Below are 20,460 nucleotides of genomic sequence, written 5' to 3'. Positions count from 1 at the left end.
GTGGAAGACTTCCAGTTGTTTAGGCCAGGGGCCCAACCAGGGGTATGCGTACCCCTAGTGGTACGCAATCAAATTGCACAGGGTACGTGGAAACATTTGATAAATTATTTCCAAGATCAGTAAATATTCTCAGTCATTTCATATTAAGCCAGACAGTAAAATGGAATGAGTGCACTACAAGTTTGCCCCAGCAGACAATAACCTGTGGAAAACTCTGAAAGAAAGGGCCAGATTTTTTTCATTTTAATGTTGAATTAATTTGAGAAATTAAAAAAAAGAAAATGCCTTTAGAATTAAATGTCCAAAATGAGGAGTTCGAATATAATGATTTTCATTTCATAATTAGTTGTGTTACATTCTACTTTTGGAAAATTGTCAACACATTTGAGTAAGGGGACACTCATGGTGTGACAAAAAGGCTCAAAAAGGTTGGGAAACGCTGGTTTAGGCAAGCACGTTATTTTCAAAAAACACCACTAGAGGTCAACATACATACTGATGATGTCACTATGGTCCAAGTCAAAAGCACCACGGATTGCTTTGAAATGAGAAGTGAAGTGAGAATGTGACAAACATTCAAGTATTTATTTCTGATAACCAAAAATTGCTTGGAATATCTTGTTGCATGATCAGATAATATTCAAGTTAAAGAAGAACTGCACACAGTACAATTTTTCTGTCAAAATTAAAGAACAAATACATTTAGAAATAAAAAGTTGAAGTGCATTATTGACACACATACCTAGGCTTACACATACACATACACACATACATCTACCTTTCATAGGCCGCATAAAATCATGGGGCAGGCAACATCTGGCCCCGGGCCTTGAATTTGACACCTGCTCTATAATATCTTTCCTTATACCAATCAATCCATTTTCTATACCACTTCTCCTGGACTGGTATTTACTTTCCTTTTACTATCTTTTACTTTCTCCTGGAGGAGAGTAACAACATTGTAATTGTTCTGGGTGCGCACCTTAAAGCCTTGCTTTCATTGGCTGAAACGTATGTCAATCAAGTTGTAGCGCTCTCCTCCCATTGGCCCGACCATACGCGAATCAAACACTTCTTGATGAGGTCCCCTAATAGCGATGGGAAACTCGATTCCTTTTACTGACTCGAATTTGTATAAGTCACTCACTCACGTGAATTGGGTACTTGATTGCTCAAGTCTTCCGCACATGTGGAACAAGTTGTGAATCGGGTACACCCATCAAAATTGGAATCAACCATCACAGAGCGCATGCACACCATGTTGCGCCCCCCGCCCCGACTTGTGTCGCATTTAATCACCCTCTGACATGTTGCCTGATTTCTTTTTTTTTATTTAGCTAGCGCTAGCAGGGGTGAGTAAGTGAACGAGTTAACAGAGACGAGTACCCGTTCGTCCCAATTCAGTGACACACTCATGAGTTTTGAACGACTCGTTCAATACTCGCACATCGCTTATGTCCAGCTGTCGCGTGTGTGTCACTTGATTCTCGGTACCTTAACGTAAAGACAACCATGGCGAGCCGACTTCTCTTCCGAACGTGCTCAACGACGTTGCAGTTAAGGAGCAGAATGTTGTTACAGCGCTCCATGACCACCGTGAAAGGTAAAAGTCGAGGCACACAGACCTAGCATGTTTAAGACGGGGCATTTTCAAGTGGTTGCAGCCTTAAATGCCATTTCCTGATAAATCCACCTGCATACAATCCTGGATGTAACGTCCGCCAACTTCCCTCCAAACGTTACCATTTTGTATTATAAAGTGCACTAACGAAGGTCATTTGGACTAAACTTGAGGTTAGGCCTCTGGTAAGAGTGCCCTCCTTTAGGCAGGCGTGTTTTGGTTGGGTGCCAGTGACCTGGTAGAGGTGGCATTCAAAAACAAAGTCACACTGCATTTGACACAGTAGTGTTTTCCATTGCACAATAAATCTGTATGAAATGCATTCTTGTACAATTTCCAGGAATACCAACCGATGAAGAACAAGCCACTGGACTGGAACGCCGTGCCCTCCAAGCCCTCAAACTGGGGAAGGTATGTTGTTTATTTGAAAATATTGTTTTAAACTGTACTCTTTTGTACTCATGTCTGGTTTAATGTACATTAAAAGGATCCCTACAGTATATTGAAACCTAAAGAGTACGCTGGAACCAAAGAAGACCCTCACATTGTGCCTTGTATTGGAAATAAGAGGCTGGTGGGCTGTCTTTGTAAGTGATATATATCACATATATAAAACATACATATATGTATATTGAATGAATGACTGTGTAGATTGATTAATAAAATTATGTGCAGGTGAGGAAGACAACACTGCCATTGTGTGGTTCTGGCTCCATGAGGGAGATGCCCAGCGCTGCCCCTCTTGTGGGTCCCATTACAAGCTGGTCCATCATGAGTTGCCCCATTAAATGATCACTTTTATGTCTTTGAAGCCACAAATAAATGATCACAAAGGAACTCAAATCTGCAGTTACACTGTCTCCTGACATGTCAGTGGCTAGCACTTTTATTTGTTGACCATTTTAAGACTCAGAGCCAAGATAATGCACTCCAAAGCGCAACTCTATCAAACACACGTGAAGTAAAAAGGTTAATACTGTCTCTATCACACATCATGCGCACTGTGTTAGCTCCTGCATTTAGCAGTGTGATTCACTCTGCCAACACTGATGCTTGTTTTTTTTTTTTTTTTTTTTTGCTGAAGACAATCAGTGTTGTTAGTGTGAAAGTCTTATACATACCAGCAGTTTGCTTCCTTGTAGTTGCCATATCCAAACATGACTGAAAGCACATTGTTGCAATATCAAATGTAAGTCCCCTTGTAATAAGGCATCAAACGCTATGGGAGCTTAATAAAATGCTAAAAATAACCCAAGGTAACACAAAAGAGTTTATGATGCTAAGTCTTAATGACCTCTAGTGTCTTGTGAACTCTTTCCAACCAGTGCTCAGTTCAAACAGTCTGCAAAGCGAGACATTTGGGAATGTGGAGACCTGTCGACAGTCTGGACATGGACGTCCAGACCTTTCCCAGTGAACTTATGCCAGATTGAAGCCTTGATAGTGATCTATTGCTTGAAGAAGTTTCTCCCGGAGTGACTCGGCACTGGTGTACTTCGGCAGGTCCAGAAGGTTGAAACAGGTGTGGGCGACGGGCAAGTAATGTTCTCCCCCACCGGTTGGCTGAATCACCAGTTTAAGGCTTTTCATGCCCAAAATGGGAATACGATCACTTCCGGTCAGGAACACTGAGAAGACAAATGACATCCATTTCATGTTGTGCATCTTCACTCTGCTTAAGTACTGGCTTACTACAGAGACCAATACTTACAGAGGAACTGTTTCTTCTTCTCCAAAGGAAGGTTGTGGAAGACGTCCCAGAATATCCTAATGGTGGGATGGTCTGCCCAGTACTCTCCCTTATATTCAGTGCTCTGAGGGGAAAAAAATACATGACGTTTTCCCTACCAAACTCAGACAACTGTTGTTTTTACATCTTACAATATATTTAAATGAACAAATGATTCCAAACCTTTTCAAGCTCAGTCCAGTCATAGTTGGTGTTGCCAATCACCATGCCCTGCAGTTCGTTGGGTTGGAACAACTCCAGAACTTTGCCTCCACATACCTTGTGGAAGCCTGCATAGAAGCACTCAAAGAGCGGTGCCACCGAGGTGTTGAATATGTACTCTACGTACGCACTGACAAAGTCTTGCCTGGACAGAAAAATGGTAACATCACATAATTTATATATGATTGTATACGGTACAGTACAGTAGAACTATGCATCATGGCACTGTTAGGTTTACTTTTCCATTTTGTAAAAAGGCAAAAAAAAGTGGTATATATAATGAAATCTTTGTGGTATTATATCAACATTTATTTTTTCTAATTTATAACCCTTAATGTTATACATTTTCTTTACATTGTCTCTCTGTTAAAATAAAAACGGCAAGTCAATAGTTCTAAAAATATTTACAATCAGGAAGAAATCAGATTGTTATATTTCACACCAATTCCTAAACAAGCAGAAAAAATTACCTGTTTGATTTATTAACATTGATGTTTTCACCATTAGGTACAAGTTCCAAGACCTCTGTGGCACCATAGTTTTCCTCTGTGATCTGAAAAGAAAGGGAATGTTGATTTGATATAGACACTAAGCACTAATTCCCTTACAAACACTAATTCCCTGTGAAATTACTGAGCGATGCTGTCATTGAGGTGCCAAAGAAAGAAACTAATGCACAACATATATCAATCTCTGGAGCAGTGAACTACGGTAGTGGCCCCCGAGCACCGCCAGAGCTTTCCATCAGGCCCCCAAAATAAAATTACTTAGTTCAGAATCGAGTCATGGGCTATAAAATAAGCAAAAATATGCTGTTGTAAAATCCCGGGTACTGGTAAAGGCAACACTAAATAAAACTGAATCTATTGTAAATTTCTCTTGGAAATTAATAAAGTATCAATCCACAATAATACCGGCCGATAACATAGGCTGACCGATATTACAGGACATCCTTACTTAGGATACAATATTCATTTCATTTTATTTTACAATAGCATCTGGACCTCACAGTGTCTGCTGAGAAAAAGACACATGTGCGGTCGTTTGACCCCCACTTGTGGCTGTGAACGGTATACAGTAGGGCTGACTAAACTACGTTCACTTTACAGGCAAAAGTCATGCGATTCCGATTGTTTTGCCCCTATGTGACACATCCTATGTAATCCTAGATCCGATACAGTTCATGCACTCCTGATCAAAATCTTAAGACCAGTTGAAAAATTGCCAGAATTTGAATTTTGCACATTTGGATAAGTAGACCTACAATATGCAAAAGCAAGAAGGGAGAGTGAGACAAAAAGCCCTTTGAAAAAGTAATTTATTGAAAACAACAATTAAACTGAAATAGGCTGTTTATCAGCTAATCAAAAGTTTAAGACTATCACTCAAAAAAATAACTAAAACATAATATGAACCACACAAATAAGCAGATATGAGCAAATAATCTTGATTTGAGCATTACGACCTGCAGTGTGAATGCAGCCTGCTGAATGCATCATTGCTTGCAAAAATCACATTTGTTAATGTATTCTTTCCTACATTTCATGTTTGACAATGTAAAATAGTACTTACTGTGAAGTTCAAGCAGAAGGTTTCCTCAAGGTCGTCCTCTGGGTAGTCCAGTAACAGTTGGAGACTCCTAGTTAAAAGCAAACAGATTTTTGGTATTAAGTGTGACAACAGGGCCGCACGGTGGTCTAGTGGTTAGCACGTTGGCCAACACAGTAACAGCCTGGATATCGGGAATCGGGTTCGATTCTCCCCTGGGCATTTCTGTGTGGAGTTTGCATGTTCTCCCCGTGTGCGCGTGGGTTTTCTCCGGGTACTCCGGCTTCCTCCCACATTCCAAAAACATGCAGGTGAGGTTAATTGGTGACTCTAAATTGTCCATAGGTATGAATGTGAGCATGAATGGTTGTTTGTCTATATGTGCCCTGCGATTGGCTGGCGACCAGTCCAGGGTGTACCCCGCCTGTCGCCCGAAGTCAGCTGGGATAGGCTCCAGCATACCCCCGCGACCCTAATGAGGAAGAAGCGGTATAGAAAATGGATGGATGGAAGTGTGACAACAGTCTCATATTTGAATGTATTTTTGAGGTGATGATGGAGGTCAGCCTGTACTGATGTAAAAATGTGTTTAATGCAGAGATACTGAATGACTATGTTCTTTGACCTAACCTCCCAACATCAGGCATGAGCTCCTTCAGATCATCTAACGTGGGTTCCCTCTTCAGAAGTTTCTTGTAAAGCGCCACAGGGAAGTTGAGCTCCACAATGGTGAGGTTGTAGATGGCGAGGCCACAGATAACTCCGATCAGGTTGAACAAGTCAGTGTCCTCAAAGGTCTGGAAGGAACATTTGTTGACGGTTAGTATATACGTAGATCGTCAACTACAGATGACTACTTATAACACTTTAAATGTTGTTAGTGTTATTATCATTATTATTATGATCCTGGCGGGTAGGGCTGGGCGATATGGACCAAAACTCATATCCCAATATATTTATTTTGAATATTGATATACGATATATATCCTGATATTTTTTCCTCAAAGTCAGTTTAGACAAAGTCAAATATGCATACATTTCATTAAAATTAGAAAAAATCTTATAGAAAAATAGTTGCTAAAATAAAAGTCAATTCTCTTTTTGAAATAAATTTGGAAAAACTCAAATAAAATCATCAATCTTTTGTATAACAAACCTTTAGATATGCTCAAATCCTCAGCTAATACCAACAGCACAAAAGAACAACAGATGAAATGAAGTGCCCCGATTATGAGGAAATTTCTAAATGTCAGCAGCAACTCAACATTTTTTTTTAGAAAGCAGAACCTTCTCAATCCCACTGACATATCTTCCATAGAGGAAGCACAGTCTGAGGACACAAACGCGGACAGTTCCATCACCGTGGCTGAGGTATCCGGGGTAGTCAAAACACTCTTCAATGGCAAAGCTCCGGGAGTTTTGCCCTGAATTCCTCAAGGCTCTGGATGTTGAGGGATTGTCTTGGCTGACACGTCTCTTCAACATTGCGTGGAAGTCGGGAACAGTACCTCTGGATTGGCAGACAGGTACTTTGTAGACTTGGAAAAGGCATTCGACCGTGTCCCTCGCAGTGTCCTGTGGGGGGTGCTCCGGGAGTACGGGATTGGTGGTGCGCTACTACGTGCCATTCGGTCCTCGTACAACCGGAGCAGGAGCCTGGATTTGCATTGCCAGTAGTAAATCAAGCCTGTTTCCGGTCAACGTTGGCCTCCGTCAAGGCTGCCCTTTGTCACCGATTCTGTTCATAATTTTCATGGACAGCCAAGGCGTCGAGGGAGTCGAGGGCGTCGATGGAGTCCAGTTCAGTGGCCTTAGGATCTCATCTCTGCTATTTGCAGATGATGTGGTCCTGATGGCCTCATCGGGCTGTGACCTGCAGTGTTTACTGGGGTGGTTTGCATCTGAGTGTGAAGCTTCTGGGATGAGACTCAGCACCTCCAAACCAGAGGCCATGGTTCTCAGTCAGAAAAGGGTGGATTGGTCCCTCCGGGTTGGGAATGCCCCAGGTGGAGGAGGACAAGTATCTCGGGGTCTTGTTCACGAGTGAGGGAAGGTTGGTGCGTGAGGTCGATAGGCGGATCGCCGCAGCGTCTGCAGTAATGCGGTTGCTGTGCTGGACCGTAGTGCTGAAGAGAGAGCCGAGCCGGAAAGCAATGCTCTCAATTTACCGATCCATCTATGTTCCCACCCTCACCTGTGGTCATGAGCTTTGGGTTGTGACTGAAAGAACGAGATTGCGGATACAAGCAGCTGAAATTAGTTTCCTCCGTAGGGTAGCTGGACTCACCCTAATTAAATAATTTTAATATTTTATCTTGGCTAGCGCCTCTCGAAGTCTAGACAGCGTCATAATTACATCCGGACTCACCTCCAGCCTCCACCTTTTATCTTGTAGTTATGACTATTTGTTGAACTTATCACACATCGTTCTTCCATCTCACGTTCTGACACACTGACAGGTAAGTGACCGAGTCCGAATGAGGCTTGAGTCTAATGAGTAGCCATTTAATGAAGATTAAGAAACATTTTTGCATCTCGCCCTGTTTTACAGAGCGGGATCGAACCCGGTGCCAATATGCCTAAAGGTTGCATGGAGCTCCTCTATACAGTGTACAGCGGGGCTTTACTTTCACTCATGTTCCCAAATACCTGCAGAAAACTCTCCAACTACACCAGAAAAAGTAGCCAGATTTGTCGCTAGTCGTTTTTGAGAAAATATGTCGCCAAGAGGGTTTGGAATGCCACTAGATCTAGCACGGAGGGGGGCGGGGCAGCAGACGGAAAGATACAAAGAGAACAGCGAAAATCCGGTCCATATCGATACGGACGATTTGTTTGTTTTGATATTGTACTTAAAAGAAATATTGATATTTTAAAAATATTGATATATCACCCAGCCCTACAAGTGGTATATACATTTTCCTCAATTTTGGAGGTTGCCTGGTCAAAACATCACATGATTCATGTGGGGTGTCTTAGAAGAGTCAACTATTCGACAATTTGATTCGAAGGAGTCTGATTCGACTAACTTGCCGTCGAATCATAAAGATGAGATCAAGATTGTACCATTCTGACGACATGTGGGGTGCCCACGGCTGCTGCTGAGTACACATTTTTCCAAAGAATGTTTTTGTTTTTCTTATAAATAGCCTATTTTGATAAAAAAAAAAAATAGAATTGAAACTGACGTGTGTTTAATAGAAGACCTCTACTTGGCACGCATTAATAAAATCACCCACTTCAGTGGCACAATCCATAGGAGATGAGATGAGCGCTCGCTTTGAAAGCTAGAAGACTGTCAACATCCACTGACTGGTTGGCTCATAATGGCTACTAAAAAAACATCATACAAAGTGTGGAAGTATTTTGAAAAGGTTAAAGATGACTCGAGAAAGTGGAGTGCAACTTGTGTCAGGAGCTTCTTACATATCACACAACCAACAGCATATCATTTAAAACAGGTAATGCTGTTCCACCAACTTCATTTTATATCTGGACGGTGAATTTTAATGCAAGAAATTAGGCTGTTAACTGACATTTTTGGCAAGTTGTGTTTTTTCAAGCCATGCTGTTTCTAGTCTATGTGCACTTTTCTGATGTGTGTCAACAGCGACCGTGTTTGGGGTTTGTTTGTCTTGCTCTCTGTCACTAAATACTGTAAATTCATGTATTGTTGTTGCACACCTTCCATGTTTGCTTATCTGAGAGTTTTAGCCTTTTTCTTTGCGGTGGAAAAAGTTGCAAATTAGATTTGTTTTTTGGGATCGCCATTAATCTGACTCTTCAATCAGTGTCGACTATTACAGAGAAAAATCCAATCGATACCTTGCGTGAGAACCAGATGAGCCTGGACTCCTCGTGGTAACGGAACATGCCATACTTTGGGTCCAACAGCTCTTTCATGATCAGGAGAAAGAATTCCTTTCTCACACCTCCTGCATCGACCGCCTCTTCTCCAACAAAGATAACCTGCCCAGGATTGTCACCACAACATGTTTCACAAACACTCTCAGGTTTCTCTTAATTGTTTGCAATAGATAAAAAAAAATAAACCTTTAGTGGCTTCTTGTAGTCAACATTCTTGGATTTCCTGAGAACTTCCATCGTGTCTCCGACTATATTTTCCCTCCGGACAATGAGGATGAGGCAGGGGTTTACAGATTCCACGGCAGGCAAGAACATGGAACTCAAGTTTTGCATTTGAGCCTGATCCACTGCCATCTATCCATACAGAAAATACTCATTAGATTCCATTGTGCACAATTGTAATGTTTGTAAATAAAAATGGCAGTACCTGCATTTGTAAGACAGCATCAGTCTGTAGCAGAGTTGTCTTTGCTGGTGCATCGAATACAAAGGGATACCTGCACAAAGTTACTACACCGTCATGACCCTAAGGACAGAGAGTCACAAATGAATGAGTCACAGAACACTGACTAAGTTCAGACCAGCTTTCTGACTTCAAATAAAGTGGTGGCTATAGGCTTAAGAACTCACCCCTGGATACATTTGTCCCTGAATCCAAGTGATGTAGTCATTTCTGATGTCTATCAAGTCATCCAACTCATGAATGTAGAATTTATCGTACTGTATAATGTGTGCGGCTCTTTCATTCACCTGTGGTGATAGGAAGGTGGAGATGATCAATAAGTTATGAAAAATGTAGACCAGTGGTTCTCAACTGGTTTGGCAGAGAGACCCACCATCGCCCCGTAATGACAAGCGCTGACCGAAATTACAGACATTTTTCAACTCAGATTGTTCAAATACAGTCACCCCTCGCCACTTCAAATGTTGTGGCTTCATTCTATCATGGTTTTTATTCATTAATAAATCATGCTGTTTTGTGGTTGAATACGGTCTATTAGTAAAAAAGAATATTTTAGCAAATGTCACATATTTTTACCTAAATTAAGTATTTTCAAGCATAAAAATGGCTAAATGAAACTACAAATAGAAGCCATAAGCCTGGTCTACGAGGTAACCCCTTGAACACACACAGACAGATAGGTCAGTGACACGGGTGTGGCTGCACCCCTGCCAAGATGAACGGGCTATTGTTGCAGGTATAATCCACGTCAAGCTAAAGCTCAACTCTGAACCCCTCGAGAGGTCAAGAGTCAGGCATCAGCCCTTGAGAGCAAGAGGGACACCAACTCCTTGCCCTTGAGAGCTGCCAATTCTATCTCTGTGCCAACATTTGCTCGAGAGGGACAGAAACAGCCTCACCACCCAGCTACCAAACCAGAAACTGGACAGCTAGCCATTGCCCGGGATTGGAAGATGCTAGTTGATATTGGCAACTCATCTTTCCCCCAGAGATTGCAACCACCACCCTCAGGCCAGACTTGGTGCTATGGTCCCCTTCACTAAAGGTGGTCTACATCATAGAGCTCACGGTCCCATGGGAGGATTCCACAGAAGTGGCCTATGAGCGAAACTGCACTACACAGATCTGGCAGCAGATGCACAACAACGAGGATGGAAGTCCAAGGTCTATCCAGCTGAAGTAGGATGCAGAAGTTTTGTGGCTTCTTCTACCATCAGGCTAATGAAAGACCTTGGCATTCATGGACATGCTCTGGAACAGACAATAAGATCAGTCTCTGAAGCGGCCGAAAGAAGCAGCAAGTGGCTATTGATCAAGCGCAAGGACACTTGTTGGGCTCAAAGCAGAGGGGGACACACACCTGGGACGCCAGGTGTTGCCGATGAGCTCTCTGGAGGTGTCATGGGCCTATCATCGAAACACCAATGAAGGAGGGTACCCACCTGACGACCCTAAAGAAGTTTTAAACCCACCCCTTATTCAAGTGTGTGCCGTGGGAGGAAGGGGGGAGGCTGAGCGAGGACCCGGTGGGCGGGGCAGTTTTTTTTTTTAATCCCAGGTCGGGACCTTACTGCCTAGCTCATCTACTGATTAACTCATTAGGTAAGTTTAATTATAGCAGGAGAGCCATTTATTCTGTGGACAATCTCCTTGCATGAGCCAATAGTTCAAATTGGGCATGAAACTCCTCCCAGTCCACTTTCCTGTCATACCTGGGAGTCTTCATTGAAGGCAAAATTCCCCCATGCTACACAACATTTTTTTTCCCACATTCTCCATTATTTTTTGCCCTGGCAAAGACCCTCAACCCAATGAAAACAGGTCCGTGACCCTAAAGTGGGTCGTAGTCCCACAAGTTGAGAATCACTGATGTAGACTATTACACAGTGACAAATTTCTCACCATGTGCAGGATTTCCATCAATCGCAGCGATGTGTCCAGGAAACAGGTGAAAATTCTCTGCTCTGTCGATGGGATGCCCACCTTGTGCATCTGAAGCAGATACACCACCACCCCTTTGTACAGCTCTACCAGCCGCTGGAAGACTGGGGGTTCTAAAGTAGACCACCACTTTCCTAAGGCAAACAAAATACAAGAAATAATCTGTGTCCATCAAGCAGTGCAGTTTGGTACAGTTGAGTAGTCAAAGACTTGTCACTGGTGTGCATTTTCTCTATTAAAGCATTCCTTTTGTTTGTAACACAACATAACAGTGTCAAGCTGAAGTTGTATAGCTGATGCAGCTATCACCATCCGACCAACACAAGGTCAGTGTTTTAATGTTCCACACTGCACTACAGCAAGCTGAATTTAACAGAACCACTTAGTAGAAACATAGCTAAAACATGCTTCAAGATGTCTGTAGTCCTTCCTCTTACCGAGTACCTTCAGAGGAGCTTCTTTCAGGCTGAGGAGTGATTTTGCAAACGGGATAGTGATTGTCACATAATTGTTTGGATCACTGAAGAGAGGGCATTCTGGAAGAGTGAGGTAGAGTCTCAGTGCTTCTATGTCTGGAGGGGAGTTGCTCAGTCTGGGAATAAGGTGCTTCTCCATACTAGCAGCAATCTGACAATGATGAAGAAAGTAAAGAGGTCTGCAAGCTCTGCACCAATTACCATAAATGATGTATTGATGCCTGACCTGTTGAGCAATCTCAGGGTGATCTTGTGTAATCAGTCTGTGAAACAGGAGACGGGCCATGTTCATATCTGTCCCTGACCATTTACTGCTGGTACAGTAGTGATCTGGATGACTGAGAACAGGAGAAGCACAATTAAGATGTGACTGAATAGACTAGAATATGTGGTTCTATTTTATACTGAACATACTGTACATGCTGAATAAACAGTTCCCCATTCGTAATCAATTATACAATTCAACAGTTCCCCAATCCCCATTCGTAATCAATTATAGTGGAACCTGGGTTATCATCCAACCCGGTTAACGTGTTTTTCAGTTAACGTCAAATATTTCCGCCAAACATTTGCCTCGGATTGCGTACATTTCCGGTTAGCGTACAATATGGCGCAAGTCCAAATGTGTTCTTAATCTATTTTTATCACAAGTGTCATTTTTAGCATTCTTAGCTTGCTAATGTTTTTCTAATTTTACAATTACAGTTTTACATGGGAGAGATGAACAACCTTCTTTATCAAAATGCTGGCACTTGCAACTTTCTGTGGCTCCATTTTGGGTTATTCAGGCGAGAAACACTATTGAATTCAAGAAATATAGTAACTCTTGGCAAGACAGGAAGGTGGTGTTAAAGAGGGATGTGTTGATCTCGCTGCCAAATCATGTCTTTGGGAACTGTCACATTCTCAATGAAGGTAATAGTACCCTTAAATGTTCATTTATCCCTTTCATTCATCATTTATATATATTTTTATGCATTTCAAATTGTTTTTTTACATGTACAACTATAATTGTAAAACTATAAATGTGTTTTGCGTTAACATTTTTGGTGTTCTGGAATGGATGAATTGGATTTGGCGGCCAAAGCAAGTCAACTGCATGAGTAGTTTTGGCTTAGATGCCAGATGCCCTTCCTTTCTCCTTGTCACTTCCTGAGGACGGACTGAAAAGAGCTCTGCATTGATTTCAAAGTTTCAGAATATTTTGGCACTTTTTCCATACACAGGCCTCAACCATAATTACAACCAACTGCAAAATCTACATCAAGTTAAATGGAGGATTGGAGGAAGCCTACGTACTTGCCAAAGATATCAAGAAACTGGACAAAATATTGAAAATAATACACATCTCACAAAGACGTATGCAGCTGAAGTCATCCCAAAACATGCATGTTAGGCTTTACTGGAGACTCTAAATTGTCCATGGGTGTGAATGTGAGTATAAATGTTGGTCTACATGTGCCCTGTGATTGACTGACAACCAGTCCAACCCTGCCTCTCGCTTGAAGTCATTGGGAGAAGCTTGAGCTCACATGTGACCCTGAACAGGCTAAGCGGTTGACAATAAATGAATGTTTATGACACTAATAACAAAGTACGCCACAAAGGAACATACGCCACAAAGCTGCATCTAGTCTTCATATGAAGCACGAGTTGTAATCGCCCTCGACCACCTGTGAAAGAAAACAACTTCCCTTCAAAACCTAATTACCTTGTAGATAAGAAGGATCCATTGAGGCAGCTTGCTGATGAAAATACCAGGTCTATCTCACTGAGGGAAACACAAGAGGGGAACAATCAGTGTGACTTTTCACGACCACACATCCACAAAGAAATGACTGCACCATGTTGTCCTAAGGACGAGAAGACTTTACTTGGTGATTTCTTGTGGGAGTCTTCCTGGTGAGTGGTCTAGCCATTTTTGTATCGTTTCCTCATTCAAGGTACAAACTCTTGGCTGGGGGTCTGGTATTGACACATTATCAATGTTTTGCAGGTTCTACAAACACAAAACAGAAGAGAAAATAACACATTTCCTGTCATGCAAAAATTCCATCGGCAAAAAAGTAAGTTGTTACTGAATGCTGAACTTACATTGGCAGTACAGTAGTGAGCAAAGCTTTGGTCTCCTCCAGCATAAATCCTCTTCACACAAACACTCTGATGCATACCTGTGAAGGTAAACTATGTAAATAAGTAGCATTCATTTTATAAATAAAGGATAGAATGACGCTAACACATTTTGAGAGTGAGTTGTCATGTATACCATAATTTCCAGTGTAAAAGCCTCTACTTTTTCTCACACTTTGAACCCTGCATCTTAGCAAGTGATGCGGCCAATTTATGGTCACGTTCTAATCTCACGTCATCTCCTATACTTCAGAACTGCCATTTTGCGCTTTATACACACACCCTCATAATAGAAAACGCACAAGGAAATGCATATGGTGCAGCTTTCAAGTTAAAGCAATCGATCTGGCAACTTTTCCTCAAGTCTGCCAGTGTATCCTGACAGTGTGGAGCAGTGGAAAAAAAAAAACACTATCAATGGGCTTCGACAGGCTGGATTACTGCATGATGAAGTGGACAGCAAGGGCTAATTTGCATCGAGACCAAAGTGACACAGAGCGACAAAGAGAGGGAGAGAGATGACAGCACAACACAGTGTGTGACGAAGGAGTTGAGAGACTGTTCAGTTCCTGCAGGGCAGATGAAGACAGCAACCAACCGTGTTATACTCACTGTTTGGCAAAAAAAAGCATTTATTTAATTAAAAGTTAAAAAAATCTTTCAGTGTGCTAAATATCCCACGCTACGACGTGGGCACCTGTGGTTTTTAGGCAGGTGCAGCCAATACATGTACAAATCTTTTTTTCTCTTTAAATTTAGTGGGTGCAGCTTATATTCAAGTGTGCTCAATAGTCCGGAAATGAAGTTGCTAACTCAGTTAGCGTTTGTAAATAAGTTGTGGTGTACACCATCACAAGCATACTTTTTTGCCAGACACAGCTGATTGCAGTTTTACCCTTTCAAACTCAACTATCTGTAAAACAACACAAATACTGTAGCTGTTTCCTGAGGAGACAGTTTTTCATCACAGAATTTTTCTATTGTAACTAGATGACTCACATGTATCATCGGGACTACTGGAGGGTATCCAGGGGCCTTTGACGGGGCCAGGGCTTTTTCTGTTGCAGGTAGACCGTGTTCCAAGTTGTCCATTACCTCCAAGACCAAATGAGTCCATCTTTTCGCACGAGGGTGTGAAAGCCAACGTGTGCTGCCTTTAATTGCAAAAACAAGTTGTTTTTTAATTTATATATAAAGTATGAAAAACATGTCTTTCCAACAGAGAAGTCTTACCTTCCACATGCAATTTGTGTGACTACATTTCCCATAAGCTCAAACACTTTCCTTGGATTGATTTCATGGTTTGTAGAGTTATGCCCCAGCTGGCCATATCCTCCTGCTCCGAATGTAAAGACGCCTCCTTCCTGTAGAATAAGCAACACAAGTTGTTGATGACTTTCTTATGCACAAGCTTCCTGCTAAGCTACAGTCAGTAACACCATGGTTACAGTGCAGGGACACACGTGGATTACTCAGATAACAGATTTTTAAACAAGTTATGTATGCACAGTTGGCATCTGAAAGTCATCTTTAAAATATGAATCATAAAAAGTAGTGTACAGACACACAGTGACTCAAAATTATTGTAGCTACAAACGCAACATTTTAAGATTTGGGATCTTAAACTCTCTAGAGGTTGGAGGTTTCCAGGTTAGACTTTGAACAGCAGCACAGTAATTGTATCAGTTCTACTGTCAGATAGGTCAGAAAAGATAAGATTCAAATGAGACGATTATTACATTTGCAGACTCTGACGTTGTCCAAAAACACTAACAGACGCGGTTTATCAGACTCGATCAAAACATAAAAAACTATTAGGCCCACATTGAAAAGAAAACAATTTTATAAAGTTCTAAATTTATGATAAAAACTCATAATTTCTGAGCATTAAGTCATATTATTACAAGAAAAAAGTAAAAAATAGCACAGGGAAAAAAGTCATAGAGTTACAAGAAAAAAAACTGTAATTTTGAGGAAGTAAGTCCTAATTTTAAGGGATGTCTTAGAATAATGGCCTATTTGATTCAGAGGAGTCCGATTCGACCACCAATCGCAGCTTGTAGCAAAGGGTGTACAGTATTGAACAAAAGAAACAACATACGACAATTACGTAGTCGACTCTGAACAAAATCTAACGAATCAGACTATGAAGATCTTTAGTCGAAGGCAGCCCTACTAATTTTGCAAGAAAAAACTGTAATATTCCATGTCTGAATCAAGGAAAGCTATCAGGAGGTGCAGTTTGTCATCTGAAATCCTTCAAAACATCCAAATATCACCAGTGTGAGCTGTTTTACGTTTTTAAATGTGTCTTTTCCTGAAAAAAAAAAAAAAAACTACACAAAATCGCCTCTTTGGTCGAGTTTGGTGCATCATCGTCCAGTAGTTTTTTTCAAAACATATTTAATGATATTACCTGATGAATAAATAGAACGTCTCTGTAATACGAATTCTCCGATCAGGGTTTTATGCTGCCAATTCCGATCATCCATGAGTGAAATTGGCCAATCCCGATACAATGTAAATTTTTAAATTTACTATTGGCTATATGATATGAAAAAGGGAACCATAAAATCAACTTCATTTAGACAAAAACATATTTAACTTACTTTTTCAAGAGAACATATATCACGGGTGAAACTTACAGAGGATGAGAAGCATTCTTTAAAGAGACTTTGGATACGAGATCGAGTACATTGGTGGAGCTCTAGCAGGACTTCCAGTAGTATGAAGGTGGGTTTCAAGTGAGAGAGCAGCCAGTGAACCCAGTGTCTTCCACCGCTGATGAAGGATGGTCAACTCGGCCGATGAATTCAATTATTATTTGGGTAATTTACTTTAGACTTTTGACTGTCACGTACATACGGGCGCAACATTAGCTGCCGTTTGAATGATGATCACATCGTGAGCCTCGAAAACTCACCATACTGCGTCAAGTGTTTGTTCTTCAAATGGCGTATTAAATTAAAGCTTTTTAACGTACCAGCCCGGTGAGATATTTGTCATGGCAATTTATATCACATAACAGGTAAGTCCCACACAGCAGACATGATTGTTTTGGTTTTGGCACGCCTTCGCAGTGTGATGCAAATTGGGCGGGAGACACTGGCTACAGGCTGCATGCTGCAAGAGTACGAGCCAGAGGTGATCGGCGTTGAAAGGCATTTATTGGCAAATGCCGATCACGTGCTTTTTCACGGAAATCGGCTGATTTTGGCCGATCAATCTGAGCATCCCTACTCAGCAATATTATACCTTTTCCTGAAAAAATACAACTTTATTGTATTCTCATAATACAACTTTTTTCCTCAGATTCACGTAACAATTATTTTTATTAGTCCTCTCTTCTATTTTTTTTTTCTTCCATGTCAAGAATTCCGCATGTCAGAAGACCCTACATTATACAAACTGTACTAACAATGAATTCACTACTGCTGCAGCATATTGCTTACAGTAAAGACTATATAAGTATATAACTTACCTTGGTCAGAGCTGCTGTGTGATCTTCTCCACAGGAGATGAAAATTACTCTCTGCGATCTAAGTGACTTCAGTAGGGTTGGAAAACATCGGTCTGAGAGGGAAAAAAAAAGGCTCTGTCATGTCTGATATATGAATATATTATTCATAGTGCGCTACAAAAATAGAGAGTGCCAACGGAGAAGAACAGACATGTTAAAATGGTCCTTTAACTGAATTTGCTGCCAAAAGTGTCTTAAGATTTATAAACTTCCTCACCATTGCTGTCATTGAGACCCAGCTGACCAAACTTGTTCCGCCCCCAACCAAACACGGCTCCTGAGATAGTGAGGGCAAAGCTGTGAGCTCCACCTGCTGATATCTGAGCAAAAGGAACACCCTGCAGAGACTGAATGATTTGGGGGGTGGAAATGCTTTGTCCATTTGCTCCCAGCCCAAGTTGCCCATATCGATTTTGACCCCAGGAGAAAACCTGGCCCGCTGGGAAAAAAAATTAATACAGCCCGTCATGAAGATCATCATTTAAAGCAATATAATGTATATATTGCATCAACCATCCTCACCTTTTGAAAGTGCAAGGGAGTGCCAGTAACCACAGGCTACCTGAGCGATTTGAACATCACTCAAAGTCTTGATGTTTCTGCCATTTTCAGAAAGAGAACGAATAAGAATGCTTATATTGCAGTCACGACTGGTAGATAATATATTAGCATACAAGAAAGTTTTACCTAGGCACACGAACACATTCCTCAAAGTTATTTAAGCCCAGCTGGCCATCAGAGCCCAGGCCCCATGAGAAAACCTGCCCGTTGTCATTCAAGGCAAGTGTATGCGACTCTCCACAAGACACTGCTGTTATGATCTGAGCATCAAGAGCCACAACCTGTTCTAATAGAGGACATTAAATGGATTAGTCAGTTCATCAAACATCTTTAAGACCATGTTTTTAAAATCCCCAACCTGGTTTCTTCCTGGACTTCTCATGGCCCAGCTGACCCAGATCATTGCAGCCACAAGTGTAGACAGTGCCATCATCCAACAGGAAAACGGTGTGCTTGCGTCCACAGCCCACATCACGCACTTCCTTCCCATGGAAAAAGTCACATTTCCTTGGTTCAACAACTATCTCTTCATCAATGCCACCCAGACCCAGCTGTCCATAGGAAGCATTGCCCCAACACAGCATTGTAGTCCTTCTGTGTGGCTAAATAAGCCAGTAGGGGCCTGAGCAAAAGATGACACAGGCAGACAGCATTCAGGTTAAACTCAGAAAATAACTACATACACAAAACTATTTATACTAGGGTTACCTAGCAAGGTAGCTAAATAGCGTTATAGAGCGCAATAACGTCACGCCAATACAAAACTAGGTTCGTGGGCGTGGTTAGCTTCACAACTGTATTTTGCATTTAGCAGCATTAACATGTGTAACTACTCTAGGCTCTTTGGGTAGCACGTATACAGATTAGCAAAGAAGCATACAGTAAGAATTATGATTGTAAAGCACTACAATTTAACACAGCTAAAATGACACTTCCGGATTATGTTCCAAATTAAAAGGCAACCGTCAGCGCTATTATCGGCGCTCTGTAACGAGTTTTCTGTAATGAGTTCGTTAAATTTGTATTTGATGGTCTTTATCTCAAACATGTTTGTGGTAGTCAGTTTTTTTTAGCGTTAATCCAGAAATAACCCCGGGTTAGCAAAATAATAGCAGATTGGCTTTTGGAGTAAGCATGGTTACCTTGACGCACTTGGCACGATGGCGTGAACGTTAGAATAAAATGTTCGTATTTTACAACTGCTTTTGGTATGGCATGGCTTTGAAAGGCCGCTGAACACAGTAACTGAAACAAAATACATTGTACAATTCATTTAGGTGGACGTATCGTCGCTTAACACACCACTATCTTCTTTATCCCTTAGGCATGCGTGCGTACTTTTTTAGTTGAAGGACTCGGAATTCACAATAAAATGTTGCATTTTAAAAACGAGGCGGTAAAAGGAGCACACGGCGAATCTTACGAATGGCGACGTATCTGACGACGATATTGTTGTTCTAATAGCGCCGCCAGTCGCTGTCAAAAACATAAGTAGATACCCACAGTCGTTTCACTCCACTATCCTACACTTTTGCTATATATGTCAACAACTACTCTGGGGCTGGCGCTACATGTATACGTCAAGTTGGACATGTTTATCTACTGCCGGTGTTACCTTTGGGAATAAAGGTAGTCATGTACCAGTGAGTCGCGACCAGACACGACAGTGGACTCAAGCATTCCACTTTTACGCAATACTGAACATACACACTATCTGACATTATTATTTGTTCTTTTGAATGAGTGTGTTTGACTCTGCTCGTAAAAGCATGTATACCTTTAATGTGAAGGTACACGCGCGGTAGTGCCTTTACTGACGTATTCAAGATGGGAGGAGATGTCGAGAAGTATCGACACTGTTCTAGGGGGCTGAGCAATCTGCGCATGCGCAATGTACTGCACTCTACTCTTGTGTTCAACACACACACACGCCCACAAATGAACACTGTATATGCGCGTGTGAAAAACAATGTAAATTTCTTACTTAAACCTAGTATCACAAAGTTGTTCCATAAGTATTGAGCCAGAACCCATGAACATGAACATGACGTTTTGGGATATAAAAAATACATTTTGGAATTGTGTGTACGCATTGACACACGAAAAAATGAATGGCATGGTATTGGCTCCGTTTGATCACAGCATTAAAAAGTGAAGATGATTAATAGTCACAGCATATTATGAGGCAAAACTTCCACAAGTAGCAAAATCATGAACCATTATAAGTTCATTTATTTAAATTCAACTGTACCATAAAGTCTTCATGTTCATTTTTACACAATAAAACGATTAAAAAATGAAATGACATATGCAACAAGTAGTATTACTCAAAAAAGGCAAATCCGAGCTCCAAAAATATTTGTAGATTGTGAAGCTCTGGTG

At 41.3% G+C, this 20,460-nt stretch overlaps 2 protein-coding genes across 2 annotated transcripts; one reads left to right on the top strand and one right to left on the bottom strand.

Annotated features, from left to right (window-relative positions):
* Positions 1-1,423: 1,423 nt before the first annotated feature.
* On the top strand, positions 1,424-2,454 carry LOC129194195 (cytochrome c oxidase subunit 5B, mitochondrial). The gene is made up of 4 exons (XM_054799228.1): positions 1,424-1,603; positions 1,962-2,032; positions 2,109-2,208; positions 2,297-2,454. The coding sequence occupies exons 1-4, from the start codon at positions 1,513-1,515 to the stop codon at positions 2,407-2,409; spliced, it is 375 nt and encodes a 124-aa protein (XP_054655203.1). The 5' UTR covers positions 1,424-1,512; the 3' UTR covers positions 2,410-2,454.
* A 12-nt stretch (positions 2,455-2,466) lies between these two features.
* herc4 (HECT and RLD domain containing E3 ubiquitin protein ligase 4) lies at positions 2,467-19,663 on the bottom strand. The gene is made up of 24 exons (XM_054799227.1): positions 19,502-19,663; positions 18,437-18,700; positions 18,205-18,364; positions 18,040-18,116; positions 17,735-17,956; positions 17,479-17,570; positions 15,231-15,361; positions 14,997-15,151; positions 13,962-14,038; positions 13,742-13,866; positions 13,579-13,638; positions 12,094-12,205; positions 11,829-12,018; positions 11,353-11,525; positions 9,618-9,737; positions 9,415-9,513; positions 9,174-9,341; positions 8,946-9,089; positions 5,751-5,917; positions 5,145-5,211; positions 4,043-4,125; positions 3,534-3,717; positions 3,333-3,435; positions 2,467-3,249 (listed from the first exon to the last, which is right to left on the bottom strand). Exons 2-24 carry the CDS (start codon positions 18,660-18,662, stop codon positions 3,041-3,043), a joined length of 3,144 nt encoding a protein of 1,047 aa, XP_054655202.1. The 5' UTR covers positions 18,663-18,700; positions 19,502-19,663; the 3' UTR covers positions 2,467-3,040.
* Between the last annotated feature and the right edge of the window lie 797 nt (positions 19,664-20,460).

Source organism: Dunckerocampus dactyliophorus, chromosome 14 (genome assembly GCF_027744805.1).
Source record: "Dunckerocampus dactyliophorus isolate RoL2022-P2 chromosome 14, RoL_Ddac_1.1, whole genome shotgun sequence".
In the NCBI taxonomy this organism is placed as follows: Eukaryota; Metazoa; Chordata; class Actinopteri; order Syngnathiformes; family Syngnathidae; genus Dunckerocampus; species Dunckerocampus dactyliophorus.
This window is presented reverse-complemented; position numbering and strand designations above follow the sequence as displayed.